Source organism: Heterodontus francisci, chromosome 8 (genome assembly GCF_036365525.1).
Source record: "Heterodontus francisci isolate sHetFra1 chromosome 8, sHetFra1.hap1, whole genome shotgun sequence".
In the NCBI taxonomy this organism is placed as follows: Eukaryota; Metazoa; Chordata; class Chondrichthyes; order Heterodontiformes; family Heterodontidae; genus Heterodontus; species Heterodontus francisci.
This window is the reverse complement of record NC_090378.1, coordinates 29,497,392-29,510,118: the sequence shown is the minus strand read 5'-3', so window position 1 is coordinate 29,510,118 and position 12,727 is coordinate 29,497,392. Positions and strand designations below refer to the sequence as shown.

Here is a 12,727-nt window from a genome sequence, read left to right as displayed (position 1 = left end):
CACCTTTAATAATATTTGATGTCAATTTCTTTTCAAGATATAAATTCACTAATTTTTCTGTTACTGGAGCAAACAAAGCATGTAATGTGCTCATCCGACAAGAAGCTATAATATAAATGCATTTTATTTTTCTAACTAAAAATTCCAGCATTAGTAACATATACTGAAATTAGGGAGAGGTCTGTATAGACCTCCCCTTTGGGCATAGAGCGGAGACTGTCTAAACTCACTTTGTCTAGAATCATTAGACACGTCTATCCTGTTAATCACATATTCCAGAATTGAAAGTCCAAAGTTTAACACACTGTACCAAGTCCCCTTTTAGAAGAGCATTCAGACATCCCAGTAAAAGTACAATGCCTTACGAGTGATCTTTCAAGCTCATCGATACTTTAGACCTAGTGATGGAAATTTTACAACAGGAAAAATTTGTCTTATTCTTCAAAAAGTAAAAGCCAGGCTAGAACCTGGTCTGGAAACTCACAAATGTCATGGGTACAGCCAGAACACTTTGGTGTACAACAATGGCCCTAGTTTATTCTGCTGGAGAATGTTGCTCCGTCTCATGGTCCTGCAGCCATCACACAGAGATTGTGGACATACAGCTAAATATCACGAGGGCAGTGTTTAGGGACATTTAAGTCCACTCCAAATGAATGGGTCCCAGTGCTGTCCCACATTGCAGCACTTGCCTTTTGCTATGACGCCATCGTGCGCCACGAGATGGAAAAAGTCAAGACCAACACTGACCTTTCCATTCACAAAGACTTAAAAACCCTACCAAGAAAGCAATTAAAATAATTGTGGCATCCAGGGAAACAGTAGCTAATATTCACGCAGCTAGTATCAACCCATGATCCAGATGGTCAGAATTGTGGGTTGCAAGCAGCATAAAAGACCAATACCTCATAGCCCATCCAACAGCAGAGGTCCCTAACTTTGACCTCCCTCAAAGAGAGTGAACAGCGCTCAATCAAATCCATGCAGGGCGTGGATGATGCAGCCACATGCTCCATAAGTGAATGGCAAGAAACATCCTAAAGTGTGAATGTGAGCACGAGTCCCAGACCATGGAATGCATCACATAAATCTTCCCACTAAGATCTGTTCCAGGAGGTACCTCATTTCTCCACTCAGCATCTCAGGAGGCCACTGAATGGAGGGGCAAACTAGACACCCCATTGTAAGCTTTTCCTGGGATACAAAAGTAGTTGTATTCATCAAAGAAGGGTACATACTAAATGAGCCTTTTGTTTAGTGGTTTCTAGTGATCTGTTCACTGTACCTGGTTACTAGAGGATGTTTTGTTGTTACAGGTCCAAGTTTGGGGCCATTGTTGGCCAGGCACTCGTAACGTACAGTCCCTAATATGCAGTTCACAGCCTGAAAATACATAACTCTATTAAATTGCTTGATGACGATTAAAAAATACACATTAACTGATTAACGTTCACTCAGGGGATGCAGGACAAGAACAAAAATTAAGTAAAACCTGCCTGCTCCTGATGACTATGAACTTCCTGATAGCGTTCCAAATTTAACTCTTCCAATATTTTACGGACCGAGCTGCAGCATTCTTCTATTTCTTCAGGTCTATTACTTTAAATAGAACATTCAAAACAAAATATGAACAGTTATCAGCGTAAGTCTCACATTTTACTAGGATGTTGCCTGGTATGGAGGGAAGGTCGTACGAGGAAAGGCTGAGGGACTTGAGGTTGTTTTCGTTGGAGAGGAGGAGGAGAGGTGACTTAATAGAGACATATAAGATAATCAGAGGGTTAGATAGGGTGGATAGCGAGAGTCTTTTTCCTCGGATGGTGATGGCAAACACGAGGGGACATAGCTTTAAGTTGAGGGGCGATGGATATAGGACAGATGTTAGAGGTAGTTTCTTTACTCAGAGTAGTAGGGGCGTGGAACGCCCTGCCTGCAGCAGTAGTAGACTCGCCAACTTTAAGGGCATTTAAGTGGTCACTGGATAGACATATGGATGAAAATGGAATAGTGTAGGTCAGATGGTTTCACAGGTCGGCGCAACATCAAGGGCCGAAGGGCCTGTACTGCACTGTAATGTTCTAAAAAAAATTTGGTAAGCAGGAAACTTGCATTTTTATAGCACCTGTCATGACCTTGGGATGGCCCAAAGTGCTTTACAGCCAATGATGTATTTTGAAATGCAGTCACTGTTGCAATGTAGGGAATTGCAGAAGCCAAAAGCACACAGCAAGGTCCCACAAACGGCAATGACTAGATAATCTGTTTTTAAGTGATGTTGGCCAACGGCTATCAAGATACCAAAAGAACTCTGTTCTTTTTTGAATAGTGCTGTTGGATCTTTTGTCTCTCTTTTTCTAAAAATTCATTCATGGGATGTGGGCATCACTGGCCAAGCCATCGTTTCTTGTCTACCCCTAATTGCACTTGAGGTGGTGGTGGTGGTGAGCTGCCTTCTTGAACCACTGCAGTCCATGAGGGGTAGGGGCACCCACAGTGCTGTCAGGAAGTGAGTTCCAGGATTTTGACCCAGCGACAGTGAAGGAATGGCGATATAGTTCCAAGTCAGGATGGTGTGTCGCTTGGAGGGGAACTTGTAGGTGGTGGTGCTCCTAGGCAACTGCTGCCCTTGTCCTCCTAAGCAATAGAGGTCACGGGTTTGGAAGGTACTCTCTAAGGAGCCAGAGAGGACAGATGGATCCACTTATGTCTCAGCACCTTGCCCTCTTAAACATTCTATTTATTTGTTAACATCTCTCATTTCAGACAAGTTTAATTTTTCTTGCTTTTAGAGCCAACACAAAACCATAAACACATTATAGAAATAATACTTCAGGTAAGTTCTCCATTAACAGATCTATAAACATAGTGATAATGAGTTGCAGCAACCTTTTTTATACAAGGACTGATTATTAATTTGATCACATTTATCATTAAGTACTAAACGATAGCAATCACAAAATCAAGTTATTAAAGGTGCAGATCTCCCCTTCATCTGGAATTTACAACTTTCTTGTTCAGTCAGCTTGTTAGCTATTGTCCAACCTGTTAGAATGGATGTAAAAATGAACTGGAGGATGAACAAATAAAAGTTCCTGTAACCCAGTATAAAGTCTTTGCAATCACAAATTGATTTTTCAGTTTTCTGTTTTTAAACTATTTACCACAGAAGAGACTAGCAAACAATCAATTATTGACTAGATTTTGCAGTCAGTGACAAAGTGGTGGTAATCGAGGTTGACCTTGAAGAAAGCTACCCACAAAGATCGCGTGATGTCTGTAGCATGGAATTCACCTTTCCCAATGTTAATTTTATTCTGGCGCCAGCTGTAGGAGAGCTCTGGCATCCAGCAACAGCAGAGTCTATTTTTTTTTATTCTGTCATAGGATGTGGGCGTCGCAGGCCAGGCCAGCATTTATTGCCCATCCATAATTGCCCTCGAACTGAGTGGCTTGCTAGGCCATTTCAGAGAGCATGTAAGAGTCAACCACATTGCTGTGAGTCTGGAGTCACATGTAGGTCAGACCAGGTAAGGACAGCAGACTTCCTTCCCTAAAAGGACATTAGTGAACCAGATGGGTTTTTACAACAATCGACAACGGTTTCATGGCCATCATTAGACTAGCTTTTAAATTCCAGATTTATTAACTGAATTCAAATTCCACCTTCTGCTGTGGTGGGATTCGAACCCATGTCCCCAGAGCAATACCTGGGTCTCTGGGTTACTAGTCCAGTGACAATACCAGTACGCCACCGCCTCCCCTATACAGAGCAGAGTGGCAGATTTAGACAGCAGCAGCAGAGCCTGTCAGGTGCAAAGCAGCAGAGAAACAGGGGAATTGCTCAAAAGGTGATGTCACAGTCAACAAAGAGTACGGAGCGACGCAGCGAAGTTACAGATAAGTATTAAGTTTATTGGTTAGTGATTTTAGTGGCGAGAATGTTTTGGTGTTAGCTAAACAGTTAAATAATCTGAAAGCTAAAAAAAGAATCTATGCATAAATATAGACTAAGAGATAAGGAAGTGTGAGCATCAGAGAGAGAGGTAAAAAGCACCTAAAGTGATGTCAGCATAAGGAAGGCGCTCATTGGTGAGTGTTTTTTTTCCCTCCAGCTCCAGGACAAGTTAAGATTATTTCTGTAGGTTTCGATAGTAGATAATTTAGATAATAGAGGCATGGCAGGGCACCTCACCTGTCTAATGCACATCCTGTGCCATGTGGGAACTCCAGGACACTTCTCTTGTCCTGGATAAGATGTGCGGAACGTGTTATCAGCTGGTGGAACTCAAGCTCAGGAATTTGGAGCTTGAGCAGCAGCTGGCGTCACTGCAGTGCATCTGCAAGGCTGACAGCGCTACGTGGATAGCACATTTCAGGAGGTGATCACCCTGCAGCTTAAGACTGTGCAGACAGATAGGGAATGGGTGACTGACAGACAGAAAAGGAGATCCAAGCAGGTAATGCAGGAGTCCCGAATACATCTTGCTGTCTAACTGGTATTCAGTATTGAACAGTGATAATGGTTCCAGACTAGGTCCACTGTACTATAGGTGGCACAGCTATACGAGGGGGAAGAGGGCGGGGTGGGCGGGAGGAGGTGGCAGAGGTCAGGAAAGCAATAGTAATAGGGGAGTTGATAGTTAGGGGAACAGACAGGCCTTTCTGAAGCTGCAGATGTGAGTCCAGGATGGTATTTTGCCTCCCTGATGTCAGGGTCAAGGATGTCACTGAGTGGCTGCACCGCATTCTGAGGGGGCAGAGTGAATAGCCAGAGGTTATGGTCCATAGCGATACCAATGTCATAGATAAAAAGGATGAAGTCCTGCAGGCAGATTTTAGGGAGCTTGAAAAGAAATTAAAAAGCAGGACCTCAAAAAGGGAGCAATCTCTGGATTACTCTTGGTGCCACGCACTATTGAGCACAGAAATAGGAGGACAGTGCAGTGCAGATGAATGCATAGCTGGACAGATGGGGGAAGGAGAGCTTTACATGCTGGGGCACTGGAACTGTTTCTAGGGGAGATGGGAAGTGAACAAAATTATGAGGGGCCTAGCTAGAGTAGACAGGAAGAATCCTAGTTTCCCCTAGTGGATAGGTCAATTAACAGGGGTTAAGGTCGAAGGATTAGAGGGGACATGAGGAAGCACTTTTTCCACCCAGAGGATAGTAGGTGTCTGGAATTCATTGCCCAGATCAGTGGTGGAGGCAGAAACCGTCAGCTCTTTTAAAAGGTACCCGGACCTGCACTGCAAGTGCTGTAACCTGCAAGGCTACAGACCAGGTGTTGGAAGGTGGCGTTAGATTGGACGGCTAGTTTTTTTAGCTGGTGCAGACACGATGGGCTGAATGGCCTCCTTCTGTGCCATAACCTTTCTATGGTTCTATGGGACCTGTACAAGTCAGACAGGTTGCACCTCAAAAGGTACCAGAACCAATACCAGGGAGGTTTGCAAGTGTTGTTGGGGAGGGTTTAAAGTAGCATGGCAGGGGAATGGGAAACTGAATGCAAATTCAGAAAGGAAAGCAGCAAAGCTGGAAATGGAAGTCAGAACATTAGTGAGTATGGAAGGCAGAGAAAACAAAGATGTTCAGTGATTAGTGGTATATTCTTCAATGCAAGGAGTCTAGTGAGAAAGACAGATGAGCTGAGGGGACACTTGAAAGTAGGATATCATAGCTATTACAGAAACATGGCTTAAAGGGCAGGAATGGAGGCCTAACATTCCTGGCTACAGGGTTTTCAGATGGGATAAAGAAGGGGATAAAAAAAGAAGGGCGGTGGGTCATAATATTGTTTAAAGAAGCAATCACAGCTGTGAAGAGCGATGATATGGTAGAAGGATCATCTACTGAGGCCATATGGGTTGAACTGAGGAACCATAAAGGGTCAATCACAATGTTGGGAGTATATTATAGACCCCAGCCAGAGGGAAATAAAGGAGCAAATATAGAGGCAAATTGCTGAGGAGTGCAAAAACAATAGGGCAGTAACAGTAGGGGATCTCAACTACCCTAATATTAACTGGGACAAAATCAATGTAAAAGATCCAGAACTGGCAGAATACTTAGCAAGATCAACAAGAGAAGGGGCAGTTCTGGACTTAGTTTAGGAAATGAAGCTTGGCAGATGGAAGGGCCATCAGTGGGAGAATATTTTGGTGGTAGTGATCATAATTCAGTTAGATTTAGTGTAGTTATGGAAAAGAACAAAGATGGACCAAGAGTAAAAGTTTTAAATTGAGGAATGTCCAAAAGAGGTATGATTTAGCAAAAGTAGACTGGAAACAGCTACCTGAAGTGTCACTGCAGTGGGAGACATTCAAGGAGGAGCTAAAGAGGGTTCAAAACAAATATGTTCCCAGAAAAAGGATAGGACTCCCAAATCTAGATGCTCCCGGGATGTCAAAGTACCTACAGATTAGGTTAAGTGACTGGTAGTCAATTAGGCATCCTTAATGGCCTATTAGGGCCACTATGCCAATGCCGACTGGAACTTTCCAGTCGGCATGTGGGCCCGCCCTGCTGAGGTCGAAACCTGCTGAGGAATGGAGGCCACCTCCTGGCTGCAGACTAAGTGGCCACCCCTACATCATTAAAGTTAAACCCCCCCACCCACTGACCCCCACAGCCTCAACAAAAATAGGGCTACAGCTCGGCCACAGGCTGCCCCATAGAGGGGTACCCCTCCATGATAATGGCTTAGCAGCTGTGGCCTTTTTGTATTTTAAAGTTCTTAAAACGTCTTCAGAGGGCACCTCCATCTAGCTACATCTCCAACGGTGAGGCTACCTTCTTTCTGCACCAGAGGGCCTCCAGCCTCGGAAGCCTGCATGCGATCCTTAATGGGATGGGGCTCCCGGAGGCTGCAACTTAATTGGACATCTCGTCAAAAATCACTAAGAGTGCTGCCGCCAACCCAGAATTACAAAGGATATATGGCACAGAAATAGGCTCTTTGGCCTAACCAGTCGATGCAAGCATCTCTTCTCGAGCTTTCTCCCATTTTTCCTCATCTAAATCTATCGTCGTAACCCTCCATTCCTTTCCCCCACATATGCTTGTCCAGCTTCCCCTTAAATGCATCTATACTATTCACCTCATTCATTCCCTGCGGTAGCTAGTTCCACATTCTCACCACTCTTTGGGTAAAGAAGTTTCTTCTGAATTCCCTATTGGATTTCTTGATGACTATATTATATTGATGACCTCTAGTTATGCTCTTCCCAACAAGAGGAAACAATCGCTCTGTATCCACTATCTAAACCTTCCATAATTTTTTCCATAATGCCTCAGTCTTTTTTTTTCCTCAAGAGAATAGAGACCCAGTCTGCCAATCTTTTCCCGATACGTATACCCATGCATTTCTGGTATCATCCTTGTAAATCTTCTCTGTACCCTCTCCAGTGTCTATATCCTTTTTATAATATTGCACCCAGAGCTGCACACAGTACTCTGTGTGGTCTAACCAAGGTTCAATACAGATTTAGCATAACTTCCCTATTTTTGAATTCTATCCCTCTAGAAATGAAGCCTAGTGCTTAGCTTGCTCTTTTTATGGCCTTGCTGACCTGTGGTGCAATTTTCAGTGATTTGTGTATTTGCACTTAGAGATCCCTTTGTTCCTTTACCCAATCTAGACTTTCACCTTAAAAGTTATAAGTGACCTCCCTATTCCTCCAACCAAAATGTGCTATCTCACATTTATCTGTGCTGAACTTTGCCCAGTCTGCAAGTTTATTAATGTCCTCCTGTTATTTGTTGCAGTCCTCCTCAGTATTGCCTTTTCTCACATTTTGGTATCATCCACAAATTTAGAAATTTTATTTTTGATTCCAAAGTCCAAATCACTAATGTGAACTGTGAACAGTAGTGGTCCCAGCACTGATCCTTGTGGAACATCAGTTCCCACCTTATGCCACTCTGAATATCTACCCTTTACTCCCACTTTCTGCTTTGTCTTGAAGCCAGCCAGCAATCCATTCTGCCACTTGTTCCCTGACTCCGCATTCTCTGACATTATTCATTAATTTACTATGGGACACCTTTTGAAAATACAGAAATTATATCTACTGCATTACCATTGTCTATTCTCTCTGTTACCTCCTCCAAAAATTCAATAAGGTTGGTCAAGCAAGATTTTCCCTTTTGAATTCTACACTGACTATTCATTAATATATTTCTCGTTTCTAGATGTGTTTCTAGAATTCAGCCTGGCACCGGGATAGGGACCATGGAACAAAAGAGTTCAATACTGCAGAAAGCCTAGAAGAGTATATCCAGAAAGTGCAGGAGTGAAATTAAACTCGCCAAAGTTCCTTCAGTAGCACTTGCCAAAATGGCATCCTTGACCACCTAGAAGGACGAGGCATCTAGAGGCCTGGGAACACCACCATCTGCAGGCTCTTCACCAAGCCACACACCATCCTGACTTGAAAGTATATTGTCGTCCCTTCACTGTCACTGGGTCAAAACCATGGAACTCCCTCCTTAATAGCATTGTGGGTGCACCTACACCACATGAGCTACAAGGGTTCAAGAAGGCAGCCACCTTCTCATGGGCAAAAAATGCTGGCCTTGCCAGCAACATTCACATCCAAAGACAAATAAAAAAAAAAGAAAATCAGGAAAACAAAGAGAGGGCATGAAAAAATATCAAGTAAAATAAAAAACAAAACTATTTTATAAATATAGGAACAACAAGAGGATAACTAAAGAATAGGGCCAATTAGAGGCCAAAAAGGTAACTTGTATATGGAGGCAGGAGACACAGGCAAGGTTTGTAATGAATACTTTGCATCGGTTTTCACAGAAGAGACAGACGAGGCAGACACTGTAGTTAAGGAGGAGGGGTGTGAAATTTTGGATGGAACAAATAGAGTGAGTGGGCAAGTATTAAGGAATTTAGCATCTTTGAAAGTGAGTAAAATCACCACACCTGATGAAACGTATCTCAGGCTGCTAAGAGAAGCAAGGGAGGTAATAGCAGAGGCTCTGACCATCATCTTCCAATTCTCTTTGGCTATAGGCATGGTACCGGAGGAGTGGAGGACTGCTAACGTTGTTTAAAAGGGGAGGAAAAGATAGCCCAAGTAATTACAGACCAGTCAGCATACCTTCGGTGGTAGGCAAAGTACTGGAAAAAAAAACTCTGGCACAGTATAAATTGTCATTTAGACAGGCAAAGATTAATCAAGGATAGTCAGCATGGATTTGTTAACGGAAGGTCATGTTTGACTAACATGATTGAATTCTTTGGAGAGTTAACTAACAGTCGATGAGGGTAGCACCTTTGGTATTGTCTGCATGGATTTTAGCAAGGCTTTTGACAAGGTCTCACATGGCAGACTTGTCAGAAAAGTAAAAGCCAAAGGGATCCAAGGATATACACTTGAAGTGCTGTAACCTGGAGAGCTCTGGAATTTTTATAATGGAGAAATTTGACATTCCACACATATGAAATTAATTTTTCAAGGAGGTTATTTAGCAGTAATTATGATGTAAGCAGTTAAAATGAGTTTCACCTCATTCAACAAGGCACATTTTCAAGGGTTTTTACATTGAGACTAAATGAAAAAATAGAAGTTCACAATTAATCAGAGATTTCTAATTGATTTCCACATGAGGATTTCAACAGCACATCCTATTGAGGAATCTCTAACAGCAACGTCTGAATTTCTGTGTTTAACTGCGCATGTATGGACACCAGAAGTTGCTGTCCGTTTCATAGAACAACAACGGCGGATGTTGACAGTTTTACTATCATCACAACTGCAAAATACAGGCCTATTTGTTGTGCGAGTTGAGAGAAATGTTTATATAAAATAAAAGGTTTTATTCAACTTACCTAAAGACACTGTGCATAAGTGTACATTGTGTATATTCAGTTCAATCTAAATGTACTAAAATGTATTTGCATATATGAAAAGATACTCAAAAGACTTGGCTTAAAAAGAATTGAACTTATATATTTTAAATACTGCATCGCCATGAAATTATATATGTGTATGTACACATGCTGAATGGATTTTTTTTTAAATAAACATTTCATGTAAATTTTGGAAAACTGGCAGTTTCACTATTTTACCCAGTCAAAAGATAGGAAGACATGAGCAGCTCCATATCCTACTGACAACACAAACATATGGATCAGAGGATTTCCAAATGCCTGTTCAGGAATGGACTGATTGATATCCCATTTGAAAAAAAAATACAACTTATGCTTAATTTGAAGTTACTGATTGAGTTATCAACTAAATATCTTTTCTCAGTAGTTTATATTTAAATTGCATAATTGAAACTACTGGATAATTTAAAACCATTTGAACAAAAAAACCTCTCAACAGTAGACTGTAATCTATTTCGTCCTATATCAGTACTAATTTCTATGGAAGTATATTTTGTATAACTTACCCAAGAGGCACAAACATTTTCTGTAATAAGCTCATATTGACAGTGCAGCCATATCTCTTAAAATCAGGATTCTGAATAATCTTAAGAGGCTGTTTAGTCTCACACTTTTTCTTCTCACCTTAAACGGAAACAAATGAATCTTTATAATTACTGGCTTTAGAAATGTTAAGGTTTTTAAAAAATAAAGTGTCTATAAATTCTAAGTGCAAATATTCTTAATGTCTCATCAGGTCAAAAAACAATGTACTGTACATAATAATCTGTTGTAGTGTACCATGTAGGAGAATGTCCCGGAAGCTATCAACAACTTTGTTAACATTCACTTGATAGAATTCCCATAACTGCAGTTTAGGGTAGATTTCGTCCCATATGATTGCGCGAATAGACTGTCAAAAGAATAAAACATAGTTACATCCTCTGTCAGAGATTTACATAGTACTACAATTGAATGCACAGCACAGAAACAGGCCATTCAGCCCAACAAGGCATTTATGCTGCACATGAGACTCCTACCACCCCTCTTTATCTAACCCTATCAACATAAGCTTCTGTTCTTTCCTCACTCATGTACTTATCTAGATTCCCTTTAAATGCATCTATGCTGCTTGCCACAACTACTCCCTCTGGTAGAATTCCACCTTCAGACCACTCTCTGGAGAAGGAAGTGACTTATATTTATGACCCTTGGTTTTGGATTCCCCACAAGTGGAAAGATCTTCTTGGGAGTAAACATATATAAATATTACTTAGACAAAGTGAACACCCCAAATTCAGTCCTAGGTTGTGTTAAGTAATCTGATCTCAACCACGGCAGGGATGCTAAAACAGTCTGGGTTAGGGAACAGCAGCAAAAAAATCAGCCAGGGCTTCCTCCCCACCAATTGCTATGCAGTCCCTCCTACTAGAAGTGCACAGGAGACCCACGTTGATGACATGATGAAATTCCAATATCCTCCTCGTTTAACAGTTTCCCTGCACTCACTGTTGCAGCTCAGATATCAACAGCCATTTGGCTGAGATACCAGCCTGAGTCAAAATCTTTCAAAGAGCAAGAGAGAAAACTCAAAAGAAAAAGATGCATACATTTATGTTGAAAGACAGTTTGCAAATGGAATTACTTAACTATCTTTGGGTAATTCTTTTTAAAGCACTTTATGAGGGAAGTGGGTGAAGGAGCAAAAGAAAGGAATCTTGGCTTGTACTTACATTAAGGTGGCCTTCATTTTCAATAAGGGCAGGCAGTCCTCTATCCTCATATTTTCCTTTAGCTACATCACAAGACAAATGCCACAAGGCTCGGTCTAGAAGCCAGGCAGGTTTCAGATGAGGGGAATTTAAAACGTTGTAGGAACATTCTGGGTGTTTCTTCAGCCAGCCACTGTTAGCAGCTAGTGAGCATAGGGAAAGAAAAAAATACACCATTTCTTAGAGGCAAAAAGGTGTACATCAACTAGACTTTCATAATGCAATTTTTCGAACTCTTGTAAGCATTATTTCACGACAAGATATTCTAAAGTTTTGTAAACTAGATATCACCAATTACAAATAGAAAACGAATTCAACCATGTTCCCCATGTTTGAGATAGTCCAACACATTTTACCATTACTAGGAGTATTTTGAGCCCAGCAAGTCTACTTTCATTCATATTTAGCTTAGGTTAAATTGTAGAAAGGAATAATCAGTTGCCTTAAACGTCAAATTTAGGATGACCATTTTTGTTTTACAGAACATTCACAAGGGCGGCACAGTGACGCAGTGGTTAGCACCGCAGCCTCACAGCTCCAGCGACCCGGGTTCAATTCTGGGTACTGCCTGTGTGGAGTTTGCAAGTTCTCCCTGTGTCTGCGTGGGTTTTCGCCGGGTACTCCGGTTTCCTTCCACCACCAAAAGACTTGCAGGTTGATAGGTAAATTGGCCATTATAAATTGCCCCTAGTATAGGTAGGTGGTCGGAGAATATAGGGACAGATGGGGATGTGGTAGGAATATGGGATTACTGTAAGATTAGTATAAATGGGTGGTTGATGGTCGGCACAGACTCGGTGGGCTGAAGGGCCTGTTTCAGTGCTGTATCTCTAAATAAAAAAAAAATAATAAAAGGCAATAGTTTTCAAAATTACAGTCTATTTAATTCTCTGGGTACCCAAGATACACATTAGCATATCACATGACAAAACAACCTCGATCTTTGAAAAAATCAAAAGTTGCATTTATAAAGCACCTTTAATGTAGTAAAAAGCCCCTTCATAGAAGCACTGCCAAATGAAATCTGACACCAAGCCATTTAAGGAGGTATTAAGACTCGTAATGAGGTAG

At 41.5% G+C, this 12,727-nt stretch overlaps 1 protein-coding gene across 5 annotated transcripts in view; it reads right to left on the bottom strand.

Moving 5' to 3' along the window:
• The window catches only part of agla (amylo-alpha-1, 6-glucosidase, 4-alpha-glucanotransferase a), a 124,390-nt gene that overhangs the window by 84,537 nt on the left and 27,126 nt on the right, over positions 1-12,727 (bottom strand). For all 5 annotated transcript variants that reach the window (XM_068036876.1, XM_068036875.1, XM_068036879.1 and 2 more), the window contains exons 6-10: positions 11,618-11,799; positions 10,686-10,797; positions 10,412-10,529; positions 1,497-1,599; positions 1,286-1,383 (exon numbers count right to left, since the gene is read on the bottom strand). In XM_068036876.1, the coding sequence (XP_067892977.1) occupies positions 1,286-1,383; positions 1,497-1,599; positions 10,412-10,529; positions 10,686-10,797; positions 11,618-11,799 (613 nt within the window). The remainder of the gene's footprint in view (positions 1-1,285; positions 1,384-1,496; positions 1,600-10,411; positions 10,530-10,685; positions 10,798-11,617; positions 11,800-12,727) is intronic.